This window comes from Nyctibius grandis, chromosome 12, assembly GCF_013368605.1.
Source record: "Nyctibius grandis isolate bNycGra1 chromosome 12, bNycGra1.pri, whole genome shotgun sequence".
NCBI classification, from domain to species: Eukaryota; Metazoa; Chordata; class Aves; order Nyctibiiformes; family Nyctibiidae; genus Nyctibius; species Nyctibius grandis.
Window position 1 is genome coordinate 16,524,280 of NC_090669.1, and position 22,019 is coordinate 16,546,298.

General features: G+C 39.3%; 1 protein-coding gene across 1 annotated transcript in view; it reads left to right on the top strand.

Annotated features, from left to right (window-relative positions):
- The window catches only part of VAT1L (vesicle amine transport 1 like), a 55,996-nt gene that overhangs the window by 10,785 nt on the left and 23,192 nt on the right, over nucleotides 1–22,019 (top strand). The window contains exons 3-7 of the mRNA XM_068411518.1: nucleotides 156–371; nucleotides 10,984–11,126; nucleotides 13,522–13,625; nucleotides 14,872–14,927; nucleotides 16,643–16,837. Coding sequence (XP_068267619.1) covers nucleotides 156–371; nucleotides 10,984–11,126; nucleotides 13,522–13,625; nucleotides 14,872–14,927; nucleotides 16,643–16,837 — 714 coding nt within the window. The remainder of the gene's footprint in view (nucleotides 1–155; nucleotides 372–10,983; nucleotides 11,127–13,521; nucleotides 13,626–14,871; nucleotides 14,928–16,642; nucleotides 16,838–22,019) is intronic.

The window sequence follows — 22,019 nt, forward strand, 5'->3', positions numbered from 1 at the left end:
TTAAATGCTGTTTTGCTAAAGATGTGGAGCACCATTATCTTCACAGTCAGTCAGTGACCCACAGCTTGAACAGGAGAGTTGCAGGTCTCACAGTTTGCTCTCTCTAGTCTCAGTTGCAGCCATATCTTCAACGTTGTTTTCTTCCTTGTTTGTAGATTGGAGACAGAGTCATGGCTTTTGTAAACTACAATGCATGGGCTGAAGTAGTATGTACCTCGGTAGAATTTGTCTACAAGATCCCAGATGACATGAGTTTTTCTGAAGCTGCTGCGTTTCCCATGAACTTTGTAACTGCCTACATGATGCTCTTTGAAGTTGCTAACCTAAGAGAAGGCATGTCTGTGCTGGTTCACTCGGCAGGAGGTGGGGTGGTAAGTTGGAACTTTTCTTACTTTGCTGTCACCAAGTAACTGAAGCAGTCTGATGCTTCTTGATTTCTGAAATGAGCGAGACCCTGCGGTTTGATTCGATATCAGACTTCCCTATGTGAGGGGTTGCGGTGGGAGGAACTGCATCTGCTTTCCCATCAAAATGCTGATGTGAATAGTTGGCAGGAGCTTTTGGTGAAATAAAAATGTTCTGATAATAAACTCTACCCCAAAAACCCCTCCAAAACCCCCTAACTGGTTGTCAGAGATCAAGGAGCAAGTGTTGTCCCACACATCGCATTCCTGAACTTATGCACCTTGTACTACTTCTGTGTCAAAAAAGGCTGTAATGAAAGGTATAAATAAATCAACACGCCGCACAAGGTGTTTGTAGGTAACCATAATCCTTGCAGTAAATGGCCCTCTTGGAATACTCCTGCAAATACCATGTGTGAGTGTGTGTGATGCTTTCTCTCTGGAAGACTTTTTTTTTTTTTCCCCTTTCCTTTGTTGTAGAGGAATTGAAAGCAATGAAAAGTATTATTGTGCCAACCATGAGGAAAATATATAAATGCTGAATTCGAGTCAGTGGCTGCTGCATGTCATAGTTCGGGTCATTAGTAAGGATACATTGCATTACATGGGCAAAGGAACAGCAGGATGACTTCGGTGGAATACCAGGCCACACAATGAAATAAAAAGTCAGCATTTTGTGTTACCAGTTTCTTGAACTGTTTTTTAGGAAAATCTCTCTCCTTTGGAAAAATATTTAAGCTTGTGCAAAATATTAAGATACTGATAGAGGAGTTTGTTTACATTTGAAATTATGCAATCCTTCTCCATAAGACAGATTTTGTGACCTGAGAACATGAGCAGATCTCAGCCTTTAAACTTGGAGTACCTCTTCTGTTTTCCTGTTATGCCTTATTTATGCTAAATTAATATTCTGTTGTCTAGTGAGGTCTGGTGGGCAGCCCCAAACACCTTATCCCTAATTCTATGCCCTTAGACCTTCTTTCAGGTCCTCGTATAAAAGAAGGCTGTAATCAAAGAAGTAAATTCATGAGTTCCCTGTACAAAGTATTTTTAGCTAACGATAATCCTACTTGCAGTAAATGGTCCTCTTGGAATACTTCTGTAAATGAATGGAATTTATAATCGTATTATGCTTCGGCACAGTACAACCTAGAGCGTTATGGCTGACTTTATTGTTCTTTAATATTAAATCTTTTCATGTGGAATTTAGGACTGTTAAAGCAACAGGAGGCCACGCATTCAGGGGGACTGTATATTCGCCAGGAACTGAAGGCTCAGCTTTAGCTGCAAGGCCATTTGCCCAGCTGACACTATACAGACCCAGGCTGAGCATACAGAATTAGCAAAACACCCAAAAGCAATCCCTGCACATATGCATGTATCTAGAGAAAATGAACTCCTTGTGCTTATTAAGATAAAGCATCCTCGTTAAATTTCTTTATTCTGTTCTCTCTTCCTTTTTCTAACCTCAATCGCCTCTTCCTTTTCTTCCCAAAGCACTGTTAATACTCTGCCAGCTCTCACATAGTCTTCTTCACTAGTGTCCAACCTCAGTGCTGGGCTGTTCCTGCAAGGAGCTGCTGCCTTTCATTGCAGGTGCTCAATGAGCAGCTTTTGACTGGTCCTCTGCCGTGGCTGCTTGTGGACCTTCTCTGAGAGAAGCTAAAGGAAGGATGGGTCCTGGTTGGCTGCCAGGAGAACAAGGAGAAACCAGATCCATCACCTGCTAAGTAGTTAAATAAAACAGAGTTTCCAAGGGAAAGACCAGAGATGCAGGAAGAAAGCCAAGTTGGCCAATAACTGATACATTTCTGCGTATGATCCAGGGGCGGCTGTACGTAAGAGGGAGACAGGGCTGGCTGGCCTGCAAGGCAGGATGCTGATCGCTGTGTCGCCAGGGAGAATGCCTCATGCAGCCTGTTCTTCCTTGTAGGGGCAGAGCATTTATAGCTAGAATTGGAAAGGAAAGAATTTTCCCATTGCTTGATAGGTCTTACAGGTAAAATATCACTCTGGAGATGCATGGAATTTTTTCCTTTCTGCCAACTAGACAAAGATTTCAGAGGGTCCATATTACTGTTTAAACTGCTCTAGTAACTTGTCTGCTAATCCTTTGAAAAGTTTAATAGCCTCAATCGAACTAATCACTTTCACAAAGTTCTTAGTTAATAAAACAGAAAACTGGCACTGAAATTGCTATGGGAAGAGGTGTTTTTTGTGCTGTTGCTTTAATAGATAGAAGTCCAACTCCCACTTTCAGCAAGTGGGAAACCTGTCCAGTTTGTTTTTAAATGTCAGAGAAATTCCAGAATACTTTAATGAGACAATAGGCTCCCTGTGGGACTAGAAGTTTGTAATTGTTCCTTTCTCATTATGCAAGATCATTATTTTAGCTGCTTCAGGCAGTTTATGAAAAAAAACTTGTTACTTCAAAAATGTTTGTGAGGTTCTTTGTTCTGGCTCCCCAGTCCTCTTTAAGAGAATCCTGCAGGTTTTTCAATAAATTGAGTCAGGGAAAATTCGCTAGGACCTTTACTTATGTATTGCCTCATTTTATATATGTGGTCTTACTATACTCCCACGTCCTTTTTTTTTTTTTTAAGTGAAGCAAAGTGGCAACTGAAGAAAATACACTGAGAAAACTGAGCAGTAGCCTGCACCCCGCTGGGGCTCATCTGTAGGAAGCAATTAGTTCTTTAAAATGAAGACTGTTTAAGTCAGTGTGTTCAGTGCAAGTCACAGCACAGGCTTGTTTGAGATTATAAAAGTGCTCTTAAAATTATTAATGTAAACTGTATCCTGGATTAGTTGAATTAGTATAAATACAGGACTGCTGTATTAAAAAAAAAAAAAACAACAAAAAAACCAAAAAAACACAAAGCAAAAAACCTTAGGCTCTTCTCTTATAGCTTTAATAAATCCAGTCTCTATTTCTATGATACCTACCTGGATAATTAATTCTTTCAGGGATTTAGATTTGTGAGACAGCCATTATGCCCATTTGCTTATTTGTTTGTTCTTTATGTACTTCCTATTGTGAATATTTAGAGCACAAAACTTTAGTCATTTACCACGATTGTGTAAACACTTCGATTTCATCACTTAACCCCTCAGATGCAAGGCAGAATTATTAGCCAGTTCTTTAGCATTTCGATCTTACAGATGCTAAAATTAAGCTGCCTTTCATGCAGGAGCATCGATTGCTCTCCCGAAGCTGTGGTCTGACCTTCCCTCTCAGGCTCAGCAGCAGAGGAAGTGCAAGCAGAGAAGCAGAGTAAGTTACAGATGCAGCTCTCATGGTTGAATTTGAAGGGTAAATCTGACTTGGCAACAGATTTAGGTCATCCTGGCAGAATTGGCTACTGCCTGGCAGGAACTCTCTTTTTTTTTATTGTGTCTCCCCTGCATAAATTGCAAATATTTGAGGATGTGTTCCAAACTGAATCACTGAAGTGGTGGTATTTTATCTGACAAAGAACTGGCACTCCTTAGTAAATCTTGTCACTCGCTATCACAGGCAGCACATAGGACCCCTTTCAAGAGAATTATCAAATTTCTTCTTAAAAAATAAAAAAAACACCTATGTGTTTATCCCTTCAAATTCTCTCTGGCCTGTCTTGCTCGGTGAGAAACCTTTCTCAATTTCCAGACTTTATTTGTGGCCAGTTAATGTATCTTTGTTCTTCTGCTGGTGTTGTCCATTAATTAAAATCAGCTATTCTTTCCTCTTGGGGCACTTCTTTCAGATCTTGTTGGTAGGATGTATATGTGTATATGGTTAGAACAAACTCAGAATCAAATCCCTCCTTGGCCTGTATTTTTCAGGCTGAAAGCGGGTTGGTTTGTTCACACCCCTTTTTTGTAAGGTCAGATGTCTGTTTCCTTGGTCATCCTATAGACACGGATCGAGGCAGATACATACGCATTTCCTGGGCTCTGAGCTGGTTGGCAGCAAAGCAGCAGTAAGTTGGTATGAAAGCCAGAGCCTTTTAAATAGGTCTCACAGCATCCCTGATCCTTTTAAACATTGTATGGGTAGACTGAATTTAGGTCTGTCTGCACCTAGCAGGTAGGAGCGCATTAAATACCTCTCTTGTGTTTGAGTCAGTCCTTCTTGAATGTGAATAATTAGAATTTACTCTGCTCTTCTGATGGTCCTGGCCAGCATACTGTACAATGGCATTAATACTTCCCACTTGGCTGAAAACTTTACTCGATACCTCCCAGGACTGCGCTTGCTATTTTCATATTAGCAGTTCATAGCTGTTCTGCATTTGATGAATACACTCCAAGTGCTTTCTTCTTATTTTATCTCCAGCAGCCAAGGACGGGCATAAATCAGCTCACACAGAGCTCTGTGTAACCAAGTCTAGGCTGCTTTAAGTACGCAAGCTGTCTCACTTAAAGCCAGACAGGGTATCTCTGCGCTGAGCTGCCCTGCTCCGCTGGATGCCTCTAAAGCAATGGATGTGCTCCCTCAGCAGCTCAGGAGAGTCCCAGTGCCATGCCTGAGTCTATTTCCAGACACTGCCTCAGAGCATAATCTGTTAATCAAACAGAAAAGCCTGGCGAGTCATACACAAAAAGCAATTTCCCTGACCAAAGCAGGCTGCAGTCTCTGAAGGCCTTCCTTTTTCCCTCTGGAAGCCCTGCACTCCCCAGAGGACATGTCCTTTCCCTGAATCCCCTGCTGAGGCATGTCACAGCCAGGCAGTGCTTAACTCTTCCTTGGCTGCTCTACCTTTTCAGACAGAGGTTATTTCGGGGTGAGGATCTCCACTGGGGTATGTTGTAGCTCCACTAAGCTGAAGAGGTTCTATACAAGATGGAGATTCAGCCCGAGTTTTGTATGCACCTCAGCTGCACGGTTTTGCAAGGGGGTAGGAAAAAACACGCCCTGCTAATTGTTGCAGAAAATAAGAGATTTTGAGGGTAAAAGAGAACATTATCTGATGATTGCGCTTTCTTCCCCTCCTTCTACTGCCAAAACTTATTTGTGGTGCACTGAGTGTAGCGGATGCTGCCTTACACTTGTTCAAGAATCACATTTCAGTTTGTCTGCTCTGCAATGTTTGCCTTGGTGTTTGGTTTCCAATTTCCTCTGCCATAACTGGAAAAACGACACCTTGGGGAGATGGAGTGTTGTGTATCTGACTTCTCCTAACACCAGCAAAATGTTTTCCTTGATACCAGGAGATTAGTAGATGTCTTCTCTTGCAGTTTTCTTACTCTGTTGGTGTACTGCTTATCACCTTCAGATATGGTTATGTGGCATCAAAGCATTTTGGAAATGTGGATTCTCCTCAGATTCGGTTCCAGACAGGTTTCTTGTGCAAGATTAAGTCTGACTTTTCTTTTTTTTTAAAATGCTGTAGCACCTCTAGGCTGCAAAAATATATCATAGAGATGAGAATTTCTTACTGATGCTATGGGTTCTAATAGATGTAGTTTTGCAGGGTGGTGTCTTTTAGACGGTTTGTTCTCTCCTGCTATAAAGCTGGGCTCAGTTTACATAATAGCAGAAGAGATGCTTTCTTGAAAGTATACTGATCTAGAACTGCTGTAATGCAGTGCACAGCTTGCACATCAGGCTGAGGTCTGGCTTGTGCCATTAGGGCAGACCCTTTTGGAAAGCAACTAACTTATACCCTTTATTTATATTTTATCCAGTGAAATTAATAAGTTTTAAGTAGCTAATTAGATTAGTAAGTCATCTTCTGTTTATGCTTTCTATATTGACTTTTAAATGTCAATGACTTTTCTTTTTACTTTGAAATTGTTTAAATGCACAGAGCAGTCTATTTTATTTTTACTTCCTAAAAATCCACTTTTCTGTTTTTATGTGATTATCTCAGTATGAGAAGTTTCCAATCCTGCGGGTTTAAAGTCGGGTTTTAAAGCTAAGTAATGTAAAAAATCTCAATCTAAAACTACTATAAGCATATCCTTTTAGAAAAAATGCTGTAATAATCACGTGTAGATTAGGTTCAACATACTGGTTTTATAAACTGACAGGATACCTTGAAAAGGAATCCATCAGACAGACTTTGAAGCTAAAGAGACACAAGACTCCTATGCCAAATCCAGTATTAGGACACATGCTTCATTTCCACAGAATACTTTAATCCAACTCATTAATTTCTTTGAGGACTCACTGTGTGGAGTTCTGCATGATAAGTAGTATGTAATATATATATTTTAAAGGAGATTAATTCCATTTTAAGGGAATATTTTGTAACCGTGTCTATTCCTTCAGTGAAGCAATTGATCAGTTTTTTCAAAGACTGCTGAATCTTGTTAGAGGTAAAATTAATTGTCCAAGGGAGAATTATATTTTACCGCTTATTAATTTTTCCAGGTTCAGGAAGGAAGAATCTAGTCTGTACTTATATGTAGAAATTTGCATTGTATATGAAAAATTAGATGTGTGAAGAGTTTTATTTTCATTTTTCAAATCATGCCTATCTAATTAGACAGCCTCTTGGAAGGTTTTAGAGTTCATGCACTAATTCTTATAACATGGTGGCTCTTTCCATATCCACATGGTCTCCACAGTGAAAGCTGCTAGCAGACATGATGTGGTTTTTTTCCCAGGCAGGGAGGAGACAGAAAGCTCTCATCTCTATCTACAGCTTTTAGGAGGGGAATGGCTTTGGAAAAGACAGGACAGGGCTCGTGTGCCCCTGTGATCAAAGGGTGCTTCCTGGTGAGAGTGTGCGGTGGGACAGGAGCCGGCATTGGATACCTCACCTGCTCCACCACCCTGGGAAGAGGATGTTCTTCCTTCCAGCTGCAAAACCCTTTGTGCATACCTCAGTTGTGAACTATGGACATTCTGAACACTGGGGCTTCACATACTTGCAATTAAAATGTATAGCCCTCTGAACACTAGCTACTAATCCAGAGGTAGCTAGATGACTTGGGGGATTAGAAAAGAGACTTAAGAGTGACTGGTGTAGCCATGGTGCTGTTTGGGAGCTTAGTCGAATTCCACAGAAATTAGTGAAATGTTTGAGTTCATAGGAGTTCAGTTCTGTTTTGGTGGAGAAAGCATGAAAGGTGCAATATCAGACTTTATTCCAAGAATTCTGAAACATGAATACTAAGGAAACTTTGCACAAAAATAAGTAACAGTCAACATCAAATTAAGATGTTCAGAAAGCTGTAGAAGAATGTTTTGTGGAATTGCCTCAAAATACTTCAGTGATGTTGTTCATCCAGTTATAAAAGTACTGGTCATGTGAGTCAGTTTAAATATCTACAGAAAGCTGGAAAGTATTCTGATCTGGGATTTTAGATAAGCTTACCTCTGTGGGGGGAGGGATGTACTAGTGAGTTTGAGTCAGGAAGAAAATAGGTTATGCATATCCTGGTTTTTTTGTGCATTTCTCTTGTTCGTCTGACTGTCAGTTTGTTAAATGTTAGATCATCTTCTGCAAGATAAAAATCAACATGTTTTCTACTCTGATATTTGACCTTTTAAACATGCCGTGGTTTTGATTCAGGATATACTCATTATACCTTGTCTTACCAAGTTAGATTGAAAATGCGGAAAACTAATTAGAGAATAGATCAATAATGTCAGAATTTCACTCAACTAGCATGCATTATAAAATACTGACTTACCTAAATCACTGTGAGTGATGGTTTTCTGGGAGATACAGAAAATGAGAAAAGAGGATTGCTAATGAAAATTACTAAGAAAGGGAGAGATACAAAATCCAGATTAATTTTTCTTGTAACTCTATGTATAATATTTGTGGAGGCTAAAACCTGGCCTTCAGAATGAGACCGTAAATAATAGAGAAATGAAGTGTGAGAAGAGTGAAACCTTTTCTGCTCCCAGACGACATTACATCTCATGAGATGAGGCCCCTCAGGAATGGATTTTCCTGTGATTTCTAAGAGATTAGGGATTCCAACCCAGGAAAATGGTGGATGATTTTAAAAAGAAAAGCTCATTTGTGTTTGGTGTTGGATGCTATGAATGCTACCATGGTACAAATCAGCATTCATACCTGGGTCCTGCTATAACCTTTTCTGACCAGTTGGACAGGTTGTTCAATTTGCTGTGCTATTCCATTTCTCATCTGTAAAGTAAGAATGAGAATGCATCCCTCCTGCTCTCTTCTCTGTGTATCAGTACCTGTCCAAAGGATCGTGTAAAGTGTGCCTTGCTGTGTATCTGTTTACTGCCTAATCCAGTAGGAAGCCAATCTGGAACTCCTGGATGCCACAATATATAAATAATAATATTGTCCTCTCTTGTGATGTTCAGCTCAGAGGATTGTCACTAGTAACTACATTCAGCATTATATGTGAGGATGCCAAGACCCCCAGGGTATGCAGGGTTATCTAATTATTCTCCTGTAAATAAAACCCAAGCTCTGATTACTGGTATTTACATACTAATAATTAGGGTTTCTGGTTCGAATGAACAGAAATGTGTTTATCCAAGGATGATTTTACTGGTCATGCATGCAGTTTACAAATTACAGTCGTTTCACTGTAAATATAAGTAAGAATCTGCTGGATTCTGTCAGTCAGTATTTTTAGAATGACAGTGCCATTTCTTGCTTGTGGGCATATCCATGTAACCCTGCTAGCTCCAGTGGAATAATGTGGTTGCTACAAGAGGCAGAATTTGGCTACCAAAAGTCTGTCTTCCTTTTGTTAGTGTGTTAAGAGTAAAACAAAAGCCAGGGTTGTAAAAGAATGACCTGTTAGGATCTTTTTTGAACTCCATATGGCTCAGCATTTATGCAGCACTTCCCTTCTTCTCTCAGCCTCATGAAATTAGAGGTTGTAACTTTGAGAAGTTAAAGCCTTCTGGGGCCTGAAGCTGGAAAGTCAAAGTACAGACACTTGAATGCACAAATTTTAACGCCCTAAGTCCTGCCTGAACAATGACAGGGCATGTGATTGACTCCACTGGGTTCCTGCCCAGACGCCAGATCTTCCACTCTGCAGGAGGTGCCTGCAGAGGCCACGTCTTCCTCTGTGAAAGGTCTCTGGTAGGTTGGGTTCAGTGAGCTCGCAGGAGCACACTGCTGCTGTTGGCTTCTGTCAGGGATCTGCATACAGAGGGCTTGCAAGATAGGAATTGTTTGTGGACTCTTGCTCTGGGGCAGAGACAGGCATCTCAGTGTCGTCTAGTTTCTTGTGGAAAAGCATGAGCTGGTAAAGAGTCTGTCATGAAGGCAGAATCCTTTCCCTACTTTTGTCTCCATGCTTCTAGCCAGCAAATACACTTCCATTCTGAATTTTACCCCAATCAGCTTGAAATCCTAAGGAACACATGCATGAAGTAGGGCAAAAGGAAGCTTAGGTAGAAATATTTCACACAACTTCTTTTCTAGCCTGACAAGTTTTTGCTCTTGTTCCAATTACCCTGACTTGGGAGTAGTTACACTGTTTGAATACCTGTGTGTGAGTGGATGCACATATATACTTGTGTAGGTGGGAGGAAGTTGGGCCTGCCTGTCCAAGAGAGATGACTTCTCGTGTTCAGTATTGTAATTTTCATCATGGCATTAGAAAGGAACCATGGTTCTGTTTCAAAGCCCAGAAATTAAAAATATGACACGAAATTTGCATGTTATGTGCTGCAAGAACTTCCTACAAGCTCATTTATACTTCAGCATAGAGAAGAATAAGCTTACAACATGGAAGCTGAGAGAATATACTAGGAAAATTATTTCCCTATGCACACTCTAGGCCATTTTCTCCCATTTGCTGTTGTGATCAGTTTTCAGGTTGGGGCACTGGCCTAGGCAGACTGTTAGTGTGACTCTTGGCTATTCCTGCATTTTGAATAATCAGTAATAATTATTGTTATTAATAAGAGGTAAACCAGATTTGCTTTACTATGCAGTATTTGTTACAGCAACTTGCAACTGTAAGAAAATATAATTACTTGGTAATAGTAGACTACATGCTGTATTGAGACTGACTACACTAGACCCTCTGTATTAATCCTGAAAAAACCTGGACAATAAAAGCTGTATCTGAGTGCCAGAGGAGCCAAATACCTTTACATTATTGGCCAGAAATTCTCTTGTGGCATGAGATGCTGCAAGGCCTTCCCTGTGAGCAGAGAGGGTTTGAATCATCTGTGGAAGCAGTCAGTGCTGTTCTGAGGTATGAAGTGCAAAGGGGGCTGCTGACATTACTCAAGGGGCTCCAGAGGAAACACTCATAGGATGGAAAGTAGAGAGTGAGAAATATTTCTTGTGTGCTCTTTGAATAATCAGTTTTGGTAGTCCTTGTAAATTAATGCTGTTTCCCTTAAATTACACTGCCTTTGTTAAAAGAACAAGAAGAACTCTCTTCCAATACAATTTTTGATAAATTAAATACATTTTATCCCTGCAGTTGCTGTGTCTCCAGAATATCCTTTTGATTTAAGTGTATGGTTTGTTTTTCCTGTGGCTGAACTGCGTTACACTGGCAAGAAATTAGTTTGGGAAGTCCTTGCACTTGTTTGGTCTTGGAGTTTGCTGTCATGAGGGAATTGGTAGTTGCAAAGTCTGCCAACCAGTTTCTGTGTCAGTGAACTAACATCATAATGTGTTTGCAGGGTCAAGCTGTTGCTCAGCTCTGTTCAACTATTCCCAATGTTACTGTTTTTGGAACAGCTTCGTCTTTCAAACATGAAGCAATCAAAGACTCAGTAACTCACCTGTTTGACAGAAATGCAGACTATGTTCAAGAAGTAAAAAGGTAATCTTTTATTTTCCTGCATAAAGGTTGTATGGTATCTGGCAAAATACTGTGAAAGACACCAGGCTGATCATACTTGTGGGAAGAGATTACAGTTGAGAATTTGGGAACTGTAGTTTATTCCAGGTATTCCATCTGTCCACTACACGGGACAAGATACCAAGCTTCTCCCTATTTCTTTATAAGCAACATAAGCTTTGTTAGTCCTTGTTCATACTTGGACGTCTGTTGCAAGCAAAGTGAATTAAGTGAAAAAGAATAAAGGTCTTAACAGAAGGATGTACTTCACTATTATCTGCATATGTAGTAGCTCACTGTAATGCACAAAGTAAGATATTTTCAGTGGATCTGTAAGTTATCCAGGTTTTGGAGTTCTCTGGTGTGTTTCCATCTGCCTGGGTTTTTATCCTCTGCCAGGGATTGACATCGGAGCACATGATGTCTGTTTTAATTCCAGATCCTTAGATTTTGTTTGTGTTCAGATTAGAATCATCCTGTTGGCCTTTTGAAGTCGTCATGTGTGTTTTTATTTACGTGCTTTCAAATACTTTGTTTTCCAATTTGTTTTAACTGTTTTTAGACATTGATGTTGATACAGGTGGCAAAACTTTAGAACTGATAAAATCTTAGTAAAAACGTCTTTTTGATGTTACTTGTCAGACAAATAAGAATAATGTTTTCCCTTCATCTTGTATCTGTCAAAATACTAGATTACGTAGCTGGGCATAAACCAAGAAATTCCTCAAAGGGGCACCCCAAGGTAGTACAGTTGACAGGCTTCCTGTCAAACTTAGGCGTTCCTCAGAGTGACGTGCAAAGTCCTGGAAGGTCTCTCAGTACGAGGGTTACTGGCCCTCTGAGGGCCTTCAGCAAAGAGCAGGCTTTTGTCTGAGCTGTTAGCAATCCAGGCTGGTCTTAAAGGAGAAAGCAGGGAGTCTTGCTACTGTTTCTGGAGCTTAAGAGAGCATTGGAAGGGCTTAAGAGAGCATTGGAAACGATCCATTACAAAGGACGTTTTATATCAAAGGAAAATTTTTCCGTATGGGAAATTTCACCAAAAAAGATAGGACTTGTCCAGCAGATGATACCCCTGCCATTTTCTTACAGCTCAGAAGAATTGCAGCACATTTCTTCAGCCCTTTGATAGCCTTTCTCTTGAGGAAGTATACATGCCTAAGTGTTTTGCTCCCCCTGGAAAATCGCTGTGGTGAGATGAAGACTGAATTCTAGCAATCCCTACTTTACAAACATTGATTCAGCAAGAAAGAACACTTGAAAACATTAATCAGAGTTCAACACCAACTTTAATCCTAACTCTTGGCAGGGGCAGCAGCGGATCTGATCTGAGGGGGCATGTGATGTGGGAGCAGATACAACAGAAATCAGTGCTTTAAAAAAAAAGGAAAAAAGCCCCTTTAACTTCTGATAACCAGGTCTCCTTTTGATTTCAGTAGTATAAAGTTATGAAGGGGTGGAATTCTGGTCTATTAAGTCTGTTAAAATCCCTTTTGGTGATCCTGCATTTTCACATACTTTTTCACCTCACAATAGACCTATGAGGCAGAGAACCAGTGGGTACAAAAGATAAAATGTAGGTGCAACAATCTAGTTTGTGCTTCTTTGCTGGTATAGAGGTGTGTAGTATTAGCAGAATTGATAGTCCTGATTAAAAGTAAAAATTGACACCCTGTAGAATATGCCAATACTCTGATTTGTTGCTCAGATCCGCATATTTTCACTTTGCATTGAAAAAAATTTTCAAAAGTATAAATACTTTCTGCTTTCTATAATATGGCCTGATTGTATCCTTAGAGCTGGGTTTCTAGCTCTCGGTGACTTCTCTTTATGCTTGATTAAAGTCTTTGCTGACATCTAGTTGATACGCAGTCTGAAACAGAAGACTCTTTAAATAACTTTACAAGGACATCATTTTATCTGAGCAGAACCAGGATAAGATCTGTTTCCTTATGAATTCAGAAAAAGAATGTAAGATGTGAATAACAAAAATGTCCTTTTTCCCTGACATTCATTGACCAAAAAAAAAGAAATTCTCTGACATTCACATTCACTCAAAAAGAACTTTGTCTATAACCTGGTTTTTGGTAATATAATTTTACTGAAAGTCCTCAAAAAGGGGGAACAAGATGGTTTCCCACTCTTCTAAAGCTGAAAGTTGTGGGTTGGCTAGTCCAACAAACTCACATTCCAGTACTGAATGAGTTTGAATTGTCTTTTGATGAGGAGAAAGTTTTCATATAGTCAAAGCCACAGCCTTAGAGTCCTTTCTAAAGTACCTGGAAAATGTTAGTATTGTGTTGGCAATCAGCCTGTATCATGCTGGCTGACCAGTCCTGTGCATCTTATTGCAAAGTGAGATTTCTTTCTTGCTTTTTAGAATCTCAACAGATGGAGTAGATATTGTTTTGGATTGTCTTTGTGGAGAAAATACTGGGAAAGGTCTCAGTCTTCTCAAGCCACTTGGGACTTATATTTTATATGGTGAGTGGAAAAAGCCAGGTACGTATTTCAAAACTAAAGCTTTGTGAAGCTTGAGGTATCTTAAAATCACCCATGCCACTCTCTCCGGAACTGGAGGTCGCTGTGTTATACTGTCTCAGTTTGACCATTTCCAATCAAGGGTTTTAGTGAAGCTGAGCATGGACTAAATTATTGAGAAACAATAGGTAATACAAAGAAACTCTTAAAAATTTTAAAAATAATCCAAAAGTGAAACTGAACATATGTTTCAGATTGTTAAACATTATTGGGTGATACAGGAAAAGTGTAGGAGAAAGCCTGGAGATCTCGTTCTACACACCATAGGAATCATAGTGTGGCCAAGGAAACTGTAATATAGTTCTTGTGGGAGGGAAGCTTGGGGGAAGAGTTCAGAAAGAATGCTACCATTTTTATTTAACGTGACTTCAAGGAATTCAAGCCCAGGCTTCTGTTCTCAAACTTCCATTCATGTACATGGACTGCTCCACATACAGAGTAAACATGTCTTTCATGCAGTTCTGCCAGGTTGCCATGTTGTGTGTTGAGAAAGCAGGTCAAGCTTCTGTAGGAGGACAGCTGAAGGGATTGCTAAACTTTTGAAATCAAGACTATATCTGTATCGCAGTGGAAGGTGCAGTAGCAGCATGGATAAGCATATGGCCTTCCTTGGGCTTTCATCTAGCTAGCACGGTGGCAATAACAAACGCATTGTCACTGGGATGTCTGCTTGGACTGTACAAGCCAACCTGGTTGCCTGTTTGTAATGAAGTCCCTGCCAGTGAATTCTCATTACGCTTGTTAACAGGTTGCAATGTACCATTAATGCACTTATGTTCACACATGTAGTGGTCAGATACATTTATCTTTACAGATACAGAAAGGACACCTGTGTGGTGATTGCTGCTAAATAGTAGTGTGTCAGAGACAAATGACATTTTACTGCAGAGAAGGAAAGAGCTACAGAAGAATTTTGGTGTCAGGATGCCTAGTAGCATTTAACCTGTTCCTGATTTTGGAAGATTTGATAGATTGTTTTTGTCATCTCAGAATACCGATAAACTTGTAGGGCTCAGTCACCTTGGCCTCTCTGTTATTTATTCTCGAAGTATAAGGATGTCTACTAATCCCTTTTAAACCTGGGGAAACTTTTTTTAAAATATGAATCATGGAAATGATTTTACATATAATAAATGGTCTGCTTCTCAGCATGTAGTAAGTTGTGTGTGAATGCACTCATCTTTTACAGGTTCATCTAACATGGTTACTGGGGAGACAAAAAGCTTCTTCAGTTTTGCAAAATCAGTAAGTGCCCGGTGCTGTGATCCTGCGCTTTCTTCTAACTTCAGTCTTTTCTGTAGCATTTTCATCTTTATCATTGTCATTTATCTTTACTAAGTTGTTACTTGTGGTGTTGCTAAAGAGAGCGTTTTTCTGACTGCAGCGTGGTCTGACGTGTTTTCTTCTGATACAGCAGCTAGACAGGAATTGGATCTGTGTGCAACACGTATTTAAACTGTTAGCTATCAGACATGCATCTCTTATACAGCTAAGTTTAAAGTTAGACTGCATAATTTATTTACTTATGGCAGAGTATCGTATCCATGGATATGGATAACTGTACCCTGTAGGTTCCTCATATCTGAAAACGGTCAGGACAGTGCAGTGAATTAAAGGACATAGATCTCTTAAGATGGGGCTTGTGTCCAGTCATTTCCAGCTTTCCAGAAGTTCCATTCAGAAGCTCATTTTGCATGATCATGTTGCATTTGTTTCCTAATTGATCATGTCAACAAATCCAAAATTCAAATGTTAAAGTTTTTTTTCTTCAGCTTACTACAACAAAAAAAAATCTGCTCAGAAGTCCTAGAGATCGAAAAAGGGACAAATATATCCAATAAACTGCTAGAGAGAAATAAGTTAACCAGGAGTGAAAGTGATTCCTTCAGACAAGAGAAACAGAGGAAGAAGTCTTGACTGAAGAGCTATCATACGATCGTTCTGCCAAGAGCTCATTTACAGCTTCCAGCAGCAGCCCCTTCCCAGGAGAAATGAGCTTCAAAAGCCTCTATGTAGTTGAAAACAAGATAAATCAAAGACTGTAGCAAGAAGCTGTTCTTTGCCTCCTACATTTTCTTAATGGTTGTAGTGGCATGATCTTTGTTATTGTCGTGCGTTTGTGAACTAAAACAAGATAATCTTTACTGTGCGGGGGCCTTTTTACTGTTAATATAAACATATCCAGATGCATATGATTTGCAAGGTAGGTTGGCCCAACGAAATCAATTTCAAGTTAAATGTTTTTCAGATAGTACTGGTGTGTATTGACTGAATAAATATGAATAAATTGAATTAATAAAAAAAAAGCATATCAAATTTTGCATAAAAGTAAAACTAGTTTCTTTATGTAATTATACTGCAAAATTAACTCATCAAAATTGTATGACAATTTAATTAAAAATTGAGCAATTCAAATAAAACCTTCTAGGAAGTGGGATCTCAGTCTCAAGGATGCTCTTGGGCTAAATGAGATAAAATAATTTCATTAGATATTATGAGGCTTGCTCAAATGTCACAAACATCATAATGGGTGAAAAAGAAATGGAAGCTGATAAGCGGTGCATGTTTTCCTTGTTTTTGAGAGAAGAGTAATAGTCAAGGGTTGCTTGTGAATGTTTGGGAAGCTTGTATGGCTCTCTTGAGATAGCAAGGGCGGCTAGCAGAAGTAAGAAGGGAGGTCCAAATTCCTTCTAGACCCACATCCTAGAACTAAATCTGTCCACCATTCTTCCAACACCCTAATCTCATGCAACAGAAGTCTGTATTTTATTTCCGCATGTCAGTCAGCTGCATACTTTTTGCCTCTTCCTTAGATAAAATCCTTACAGCTTCTCTTGGCTGTTGCTTCAGATCTGACAGATGAGTCGTGTATCGCATCTGCCCAGACTGTTTTCTTGTGAACTTTTCTGTGTATTTCTTAAAGTGTTTTTCTAACCCTGCTGCTCTTTATTGCTTTCCAGTGGTGGCAGGTTGAGAAAGTAAATCCTATCAAGCTGTATGAGGAGAACAAAGTCATTGCTGGATTTTCCCTGTTGAATCTACTTTTCAAACAGAATCGAGGTGGCCTGATCAAGGGTGTGATGGACAAACTCCTAAATCTGTATAACAGTAAGAAGATCAAGCCTGTGGTTGATTCATTATGGGCTTTGGAAGAGGTAGGAGCAAAATTTCTTTCCCCATTTTGAAATTTCTGCAATACATGCACTGTTAGATGTAAAATTTAGATTTAAATATGTTTTCTAGTTATTAATGTGTTCTACTTTTTAGTTTGTGCACAAGTTGTTTCCAAAGCCCCTGCTATTCAGAAACTCCATGATCCAGATTTATCCACACGTTTCTTTAATAACTATTTCTGGAATTTCAAATGCTCTGTCCAAAGTTCTTGAAAATACTAATAATAAATGTGGTTTTTCAGTCTTAGAAAATTGTTTCTGTTTCCTCAGTGCATGAAACACGTGACTAACAAGTGCAGCGTGAAATGCAGATGTTATAATTGAAAACAACTTAAAATCTATTCTGAGGAAAAGATCTAATACTGAGCTTTTGTTTCAGTGTTACATTTGTGCTAGCAAACCTTGGAAGCTTGGAGGTTTTCGGGAAGTTACTGAAAATGTATCACAGGCAGTCAAATCAGAAATCACTTTTAACATAAGTTATGCTTGTGGAGCTTGGCTTTTTTGGTTCTTTTTTTTTTTTTCCTTCTAATTGCTCAGTTCTCCTTAAAGATAAGTAAGGAAACTAATCTGATCATAGCCTGGGCAATTATAAGCCCCTTGACCAAAGCACTGTTTCTGAGACCTTTATACTTAAGATACTGATAAATGAACGTAAGTATTTTTGGAGGTGTGAACAGACATGAACATATAAAGAAACGGCATGATTATAGGTGCACCGCCAGACTAATGTTTGTGTTGTATGTGTTTGTGAAGTGCACTGAGCCTGACGCATCACTTAAGACACGTGACCTGTAAGAGCTCTGCTGAATATGGATTGTGGTTGTATTATTGTATGGTTGCTATTCAGAAGGTGCTGCGACAAACTTCTGTCTGTCTGAACACATTAGCTGGAATTACCATCCGTGAAGAAATAGTAACTGTCAGACTTAATACATTAATAATGTTGTATTTCATTAAGATTTTGGATGCCCTGTGGGCAGGTTTTGAGCCCAGCATGATGTTTGTTATTTAAGTGGCGTTATAGCACCGCCATTGTCATGGGCACAGGTAAGGTATCGCGGCTTGCGTGGCGGGACTCCACAGCCTATGACAGTTCTGGGAGCAGGATGCATTGCATGTTCACTGGGGCTTGTACGTGCTTGGGCCAGGTTGTGTGACAAGGCATGTAATGCCTTAGGTTGTGCTAATGTGGGAACTAATATGTCTCTCCATGGTATCACTACGTCCGCCCCAGAGTAACCCAACATGCCACTTTATGTGGTACAGCAGATGCAAACGGTCCAGCACGATATGGGCTCCATTTGTTCCTCTCCAGCGAAACGGAGAAGAATGACAGCTTCTCCAGGAATCTCTTCCTGTTCCTCTAAAATGTGTGCCTGAGGCCACACTGCTGCTGATCGCAACTCAGTAACACCTCGGGGTTTTACCTGCCAGGGCATGGGAGCGGCTAATTCTCACCATCAAAATGCTTAAGGGAAGTCAGATGTGAAACAGAGCAGATGGCTTAGGCAAGACAAAGTCCTCTGCTGTTGTCTCAAAGGGAGAGCCCTTTGAAGAGCAGTGTAAAATAGAAATGGGATCAGATTTAGGTTTTTGCATGGGTTTTTTTTTACTTAATTATTAAATAAGCTTATGAAGTATTTTAAACATTTATGTGGCACAAGTCTCTAGATAGGCATTCTGCAATTTCTTTGTTCATGTAAATATGTGCTTTTCGTGTATCGGTGAGTAAGAAAAGGATAATTAAAACAGTATAGCTTAAAAAATCTTGATTGAGGACATAACATGAAAAATTACACATGGCAGGCTGATCTTAATAGTCAACGTGATGGGAATTTGTTGGGAGACTTCTGTTTGATAACATTTCATCTAACATTTGGCAGTAACACGCACCATCCCTACTGGTAGATTGTGAAATGTGTAAATACATCTGTTAAAAAGCAGAGTCTAGAAAACTACAGCTCACTTATCGCGCCTGCTCACTTTCCATGAGCTGTCTGGTAATTTACAGAGGAAATGTCTGGCTGGTATCTTCAGGGATATAACAGTGCTAGAGGTGTCCTTAATCGATTGCAAAGTATTGCTGAAATATTACTCAGGGCATTATCATTTTGGGCATGTATTTTTGTGGGTATAAAAATAACTTAGGTCAGACTGTCCAAGTTAATATGATGCACAGAAAAATGTGTCATAGCTGAGGACTAAATGGAACCAGACTGAAGAAAGGTTGGTGTGTATTTTTGTTCTGTTTTGGGAGGTTTCTTTTTTTAACTCTATAGCTCTAACGTCTCCCCCCTTCAGAGTTTGACATTTGATTGCTTTTCATTTCCTGTCGAGTCAGCCTGGTTTTCTCCAAATGTCCACTTTCATTTGACTATTCTCAGCAGTCTTCATTAGAGAATAAACCAATATGACCAATTTTTACCATTGACGTTTCCTGAGGAAATTTCCTGACCCATAAGAGCCTTGAGAAGTATGTTTAACTAGAGTGTGGCAGAAAGGTGGGCTCCCTACAGGGCATTTTTAAAAATGAATGATTTAATAGTTTTCTATGGAAGAATATCGCCCTCTCCAGAGGCTCACAGGAGAATCCATTTGTCCTCTGACTAGTAATTCTGCCATAGAGATGAGCTTGAATCCAGTAAGTGACAGTTTCTCTTCACTTTGAATGCAACATGAAGATATTTTAAGGAAAAATCTCAGAGGAGCTTTAACTATGGGACACCTTTCCAAATGTTTAAATACCTGAATGTATCATCACATACATAAAAGTTTTGATCTATATATGGAAGGCATCTCCACAGCATATCCCTTCGGATTGCTTTATTCACTATGCATCTGTTTTCGTGTATTCCTTCTTTGTGCAAATATCAACTCACAAATTAATGCAGATTCTTTAAAGCCAACATGGAAGACACCTGGTTTTCTTCCAAAACTGTATTACATTACAAACATCTCTCTCTTCAAACCTATATGAATTGCAATAGCAATCTATATATTGGATCTGAAAAGCATCTTTTGCAGCATTAGAAGAGGATGAGTTATATCTACAGTATTGTTCCCCTTTGCTGCTTAAGTCTGGTTGCTACAAGACCACTTGCTGCATGAAAACCCCAAAATTGAGAGCTTTATGTTCTAGCGTTTGTCAGAACAGCCAAAGAAAGATTTTGTGGCTGTTTTAACAGGCCCCATGAATTGGGGTTTTTTTTTTAGAGAAAAAAAAAAAAGCCTGGAATGGTTTCTTGAACAGCTTCTATTTCTTAATACTTTCTGCAGGAATACACAGTTTGAATTTAAAAGAATATACTGATTAGAGAGTATTGTAATTGCAACAAGACTTTGCATTTTAAAGCGTTTCAAGTGGCAGTAATAGAGGGTTTAGAGAAAGTTATTAGATTGCCATTTGTCTATCACGTTGTAGTGTGTGTTAAGTGATGTCTAGTTGATTGTCGAATAATGTTCAAGATAACAGTGTTCAGAAATTGTTATATAGACTTAGCTTGATACTATTCCTGTTGAACAATGAAGGTTTGTCTCGGTGTCAGTGAGATCATTCTAATTAGGATATAATCCCTTTCAGTGTTCCCATTTCTCTGTTTTAGGGCCTCATCCAAAGGCCATGGAAGTCAATGAAAGGACTCCTAGTTTCACTGGCCTTTTTTAGGATGAGGATTTCCCTGCCTCTTCAGTACAGTCTGCTGAAATGCATTTTTTGATTGACTGGAGAGAAAGTGAGACAGAATTTATTCTGGATGGAAGCTTAGAAGTGACTTCATTTTCTTCAGTACATCAGATTATTGCTGACAAAAGGGAGATCAGGATCTGGACTATTGACTACGGCTGCGGAGCAAAACTATTTGTATTGCTGTGTTATCTGTTGGTGTTGGGTTGGGAAGGGTAACTTATCTCAAATTTACATCCATAAATCTTAGTAAAGTCAAGTCTGTTCTCAAGTATGCCATTAGAGCCATTTTATAATGTTAATGCAAGAAAGATTTAAGTAAGACAATAACAAAATCCATAGATATTTTAAAATGGATGTCCAACTGGGGAATTATTCATCATGAGATGAGCAAAGTCATACGATAAATTAGCTGCTGTTGAGATGTCTTGCTATCTGTTTATGCATTCAAGTGTTTAAAAGACAAGATAATTTGTAGATGGTGCATGCTTAAAATACTGTTCTGTAGTAAAAAGCTGATTGTCTGTTAAGATTGCATTTCATTACAAATAGTAGAGTTTGAAACAGAAATAGTATTCAGTGAATATTTGTTGAGCTTTGTGGTTGTTTCTTTGTTAGTAACTACTTATCTAATCCTTAATTTGTAGTTAGTCACTCTTCGTTCTGATTAATTTATAGCATGCATTTATGCATTAGCTTTCTCCTGAGGGTCTGTGAATCTTTGGCTTCACACAGTAGATTATTCTAGATTATTAAGCAGGATGAAAACTGAAGGTTCTCAAAAAATCCAATGTGTTGAATAAAAATGTATATGTTGCACCTTTCTATTAAAATTCAAACAGGTTGCCCAGAGTTGTGGATGCTCCCTCTGTGGAAGTGTTCAAGGCCAGGTTGGATGGGGCTTTGAGCAGCCTGATCTAGCGGAAGGTGTCCCTTCCCATGGCAGGGATTTTGGATCTAGATGACCTTTAAGGTCCCTTCCAACCCAAACCATTCTATGATTCTATTTTCTTTGGCTTTTTATAACTGCAAAAGAAAATACATACTCAAGGTAGAACGGGTTATTGACATAGGAGTTATAAACTCCTTCTTCAGGTGATTTACAGCAGTTAATAGTACCACTGATAGTGTATAAAACAGAACTCTCAAATTCTTGAGTGTGAACTGCCAGTTAGGAAAGTGACAGTGCAAAATATGGCCCATGTCATCAGAATATCCATAGGCCCCTTTCCCTCATGCTAGACTACCTCTTTCTAAAAGGACTCTCAGTATGTCAGAAAGTCTTCAGATCTAGGCTATTTTGATCCATATGGGTGACCAGTAAGATTATGGAAAAACATCCTGATTGCATACCTGTTTGTGTACCAAATGATTCATTGCATTCTTGTCTCTCAAATGATTTAGAGGCATGCACTGTTACACAGTAATAATGCTGTCAAAGACCTGTACTGCCTTAGGGCCAGCAAGACTGATGAAGAT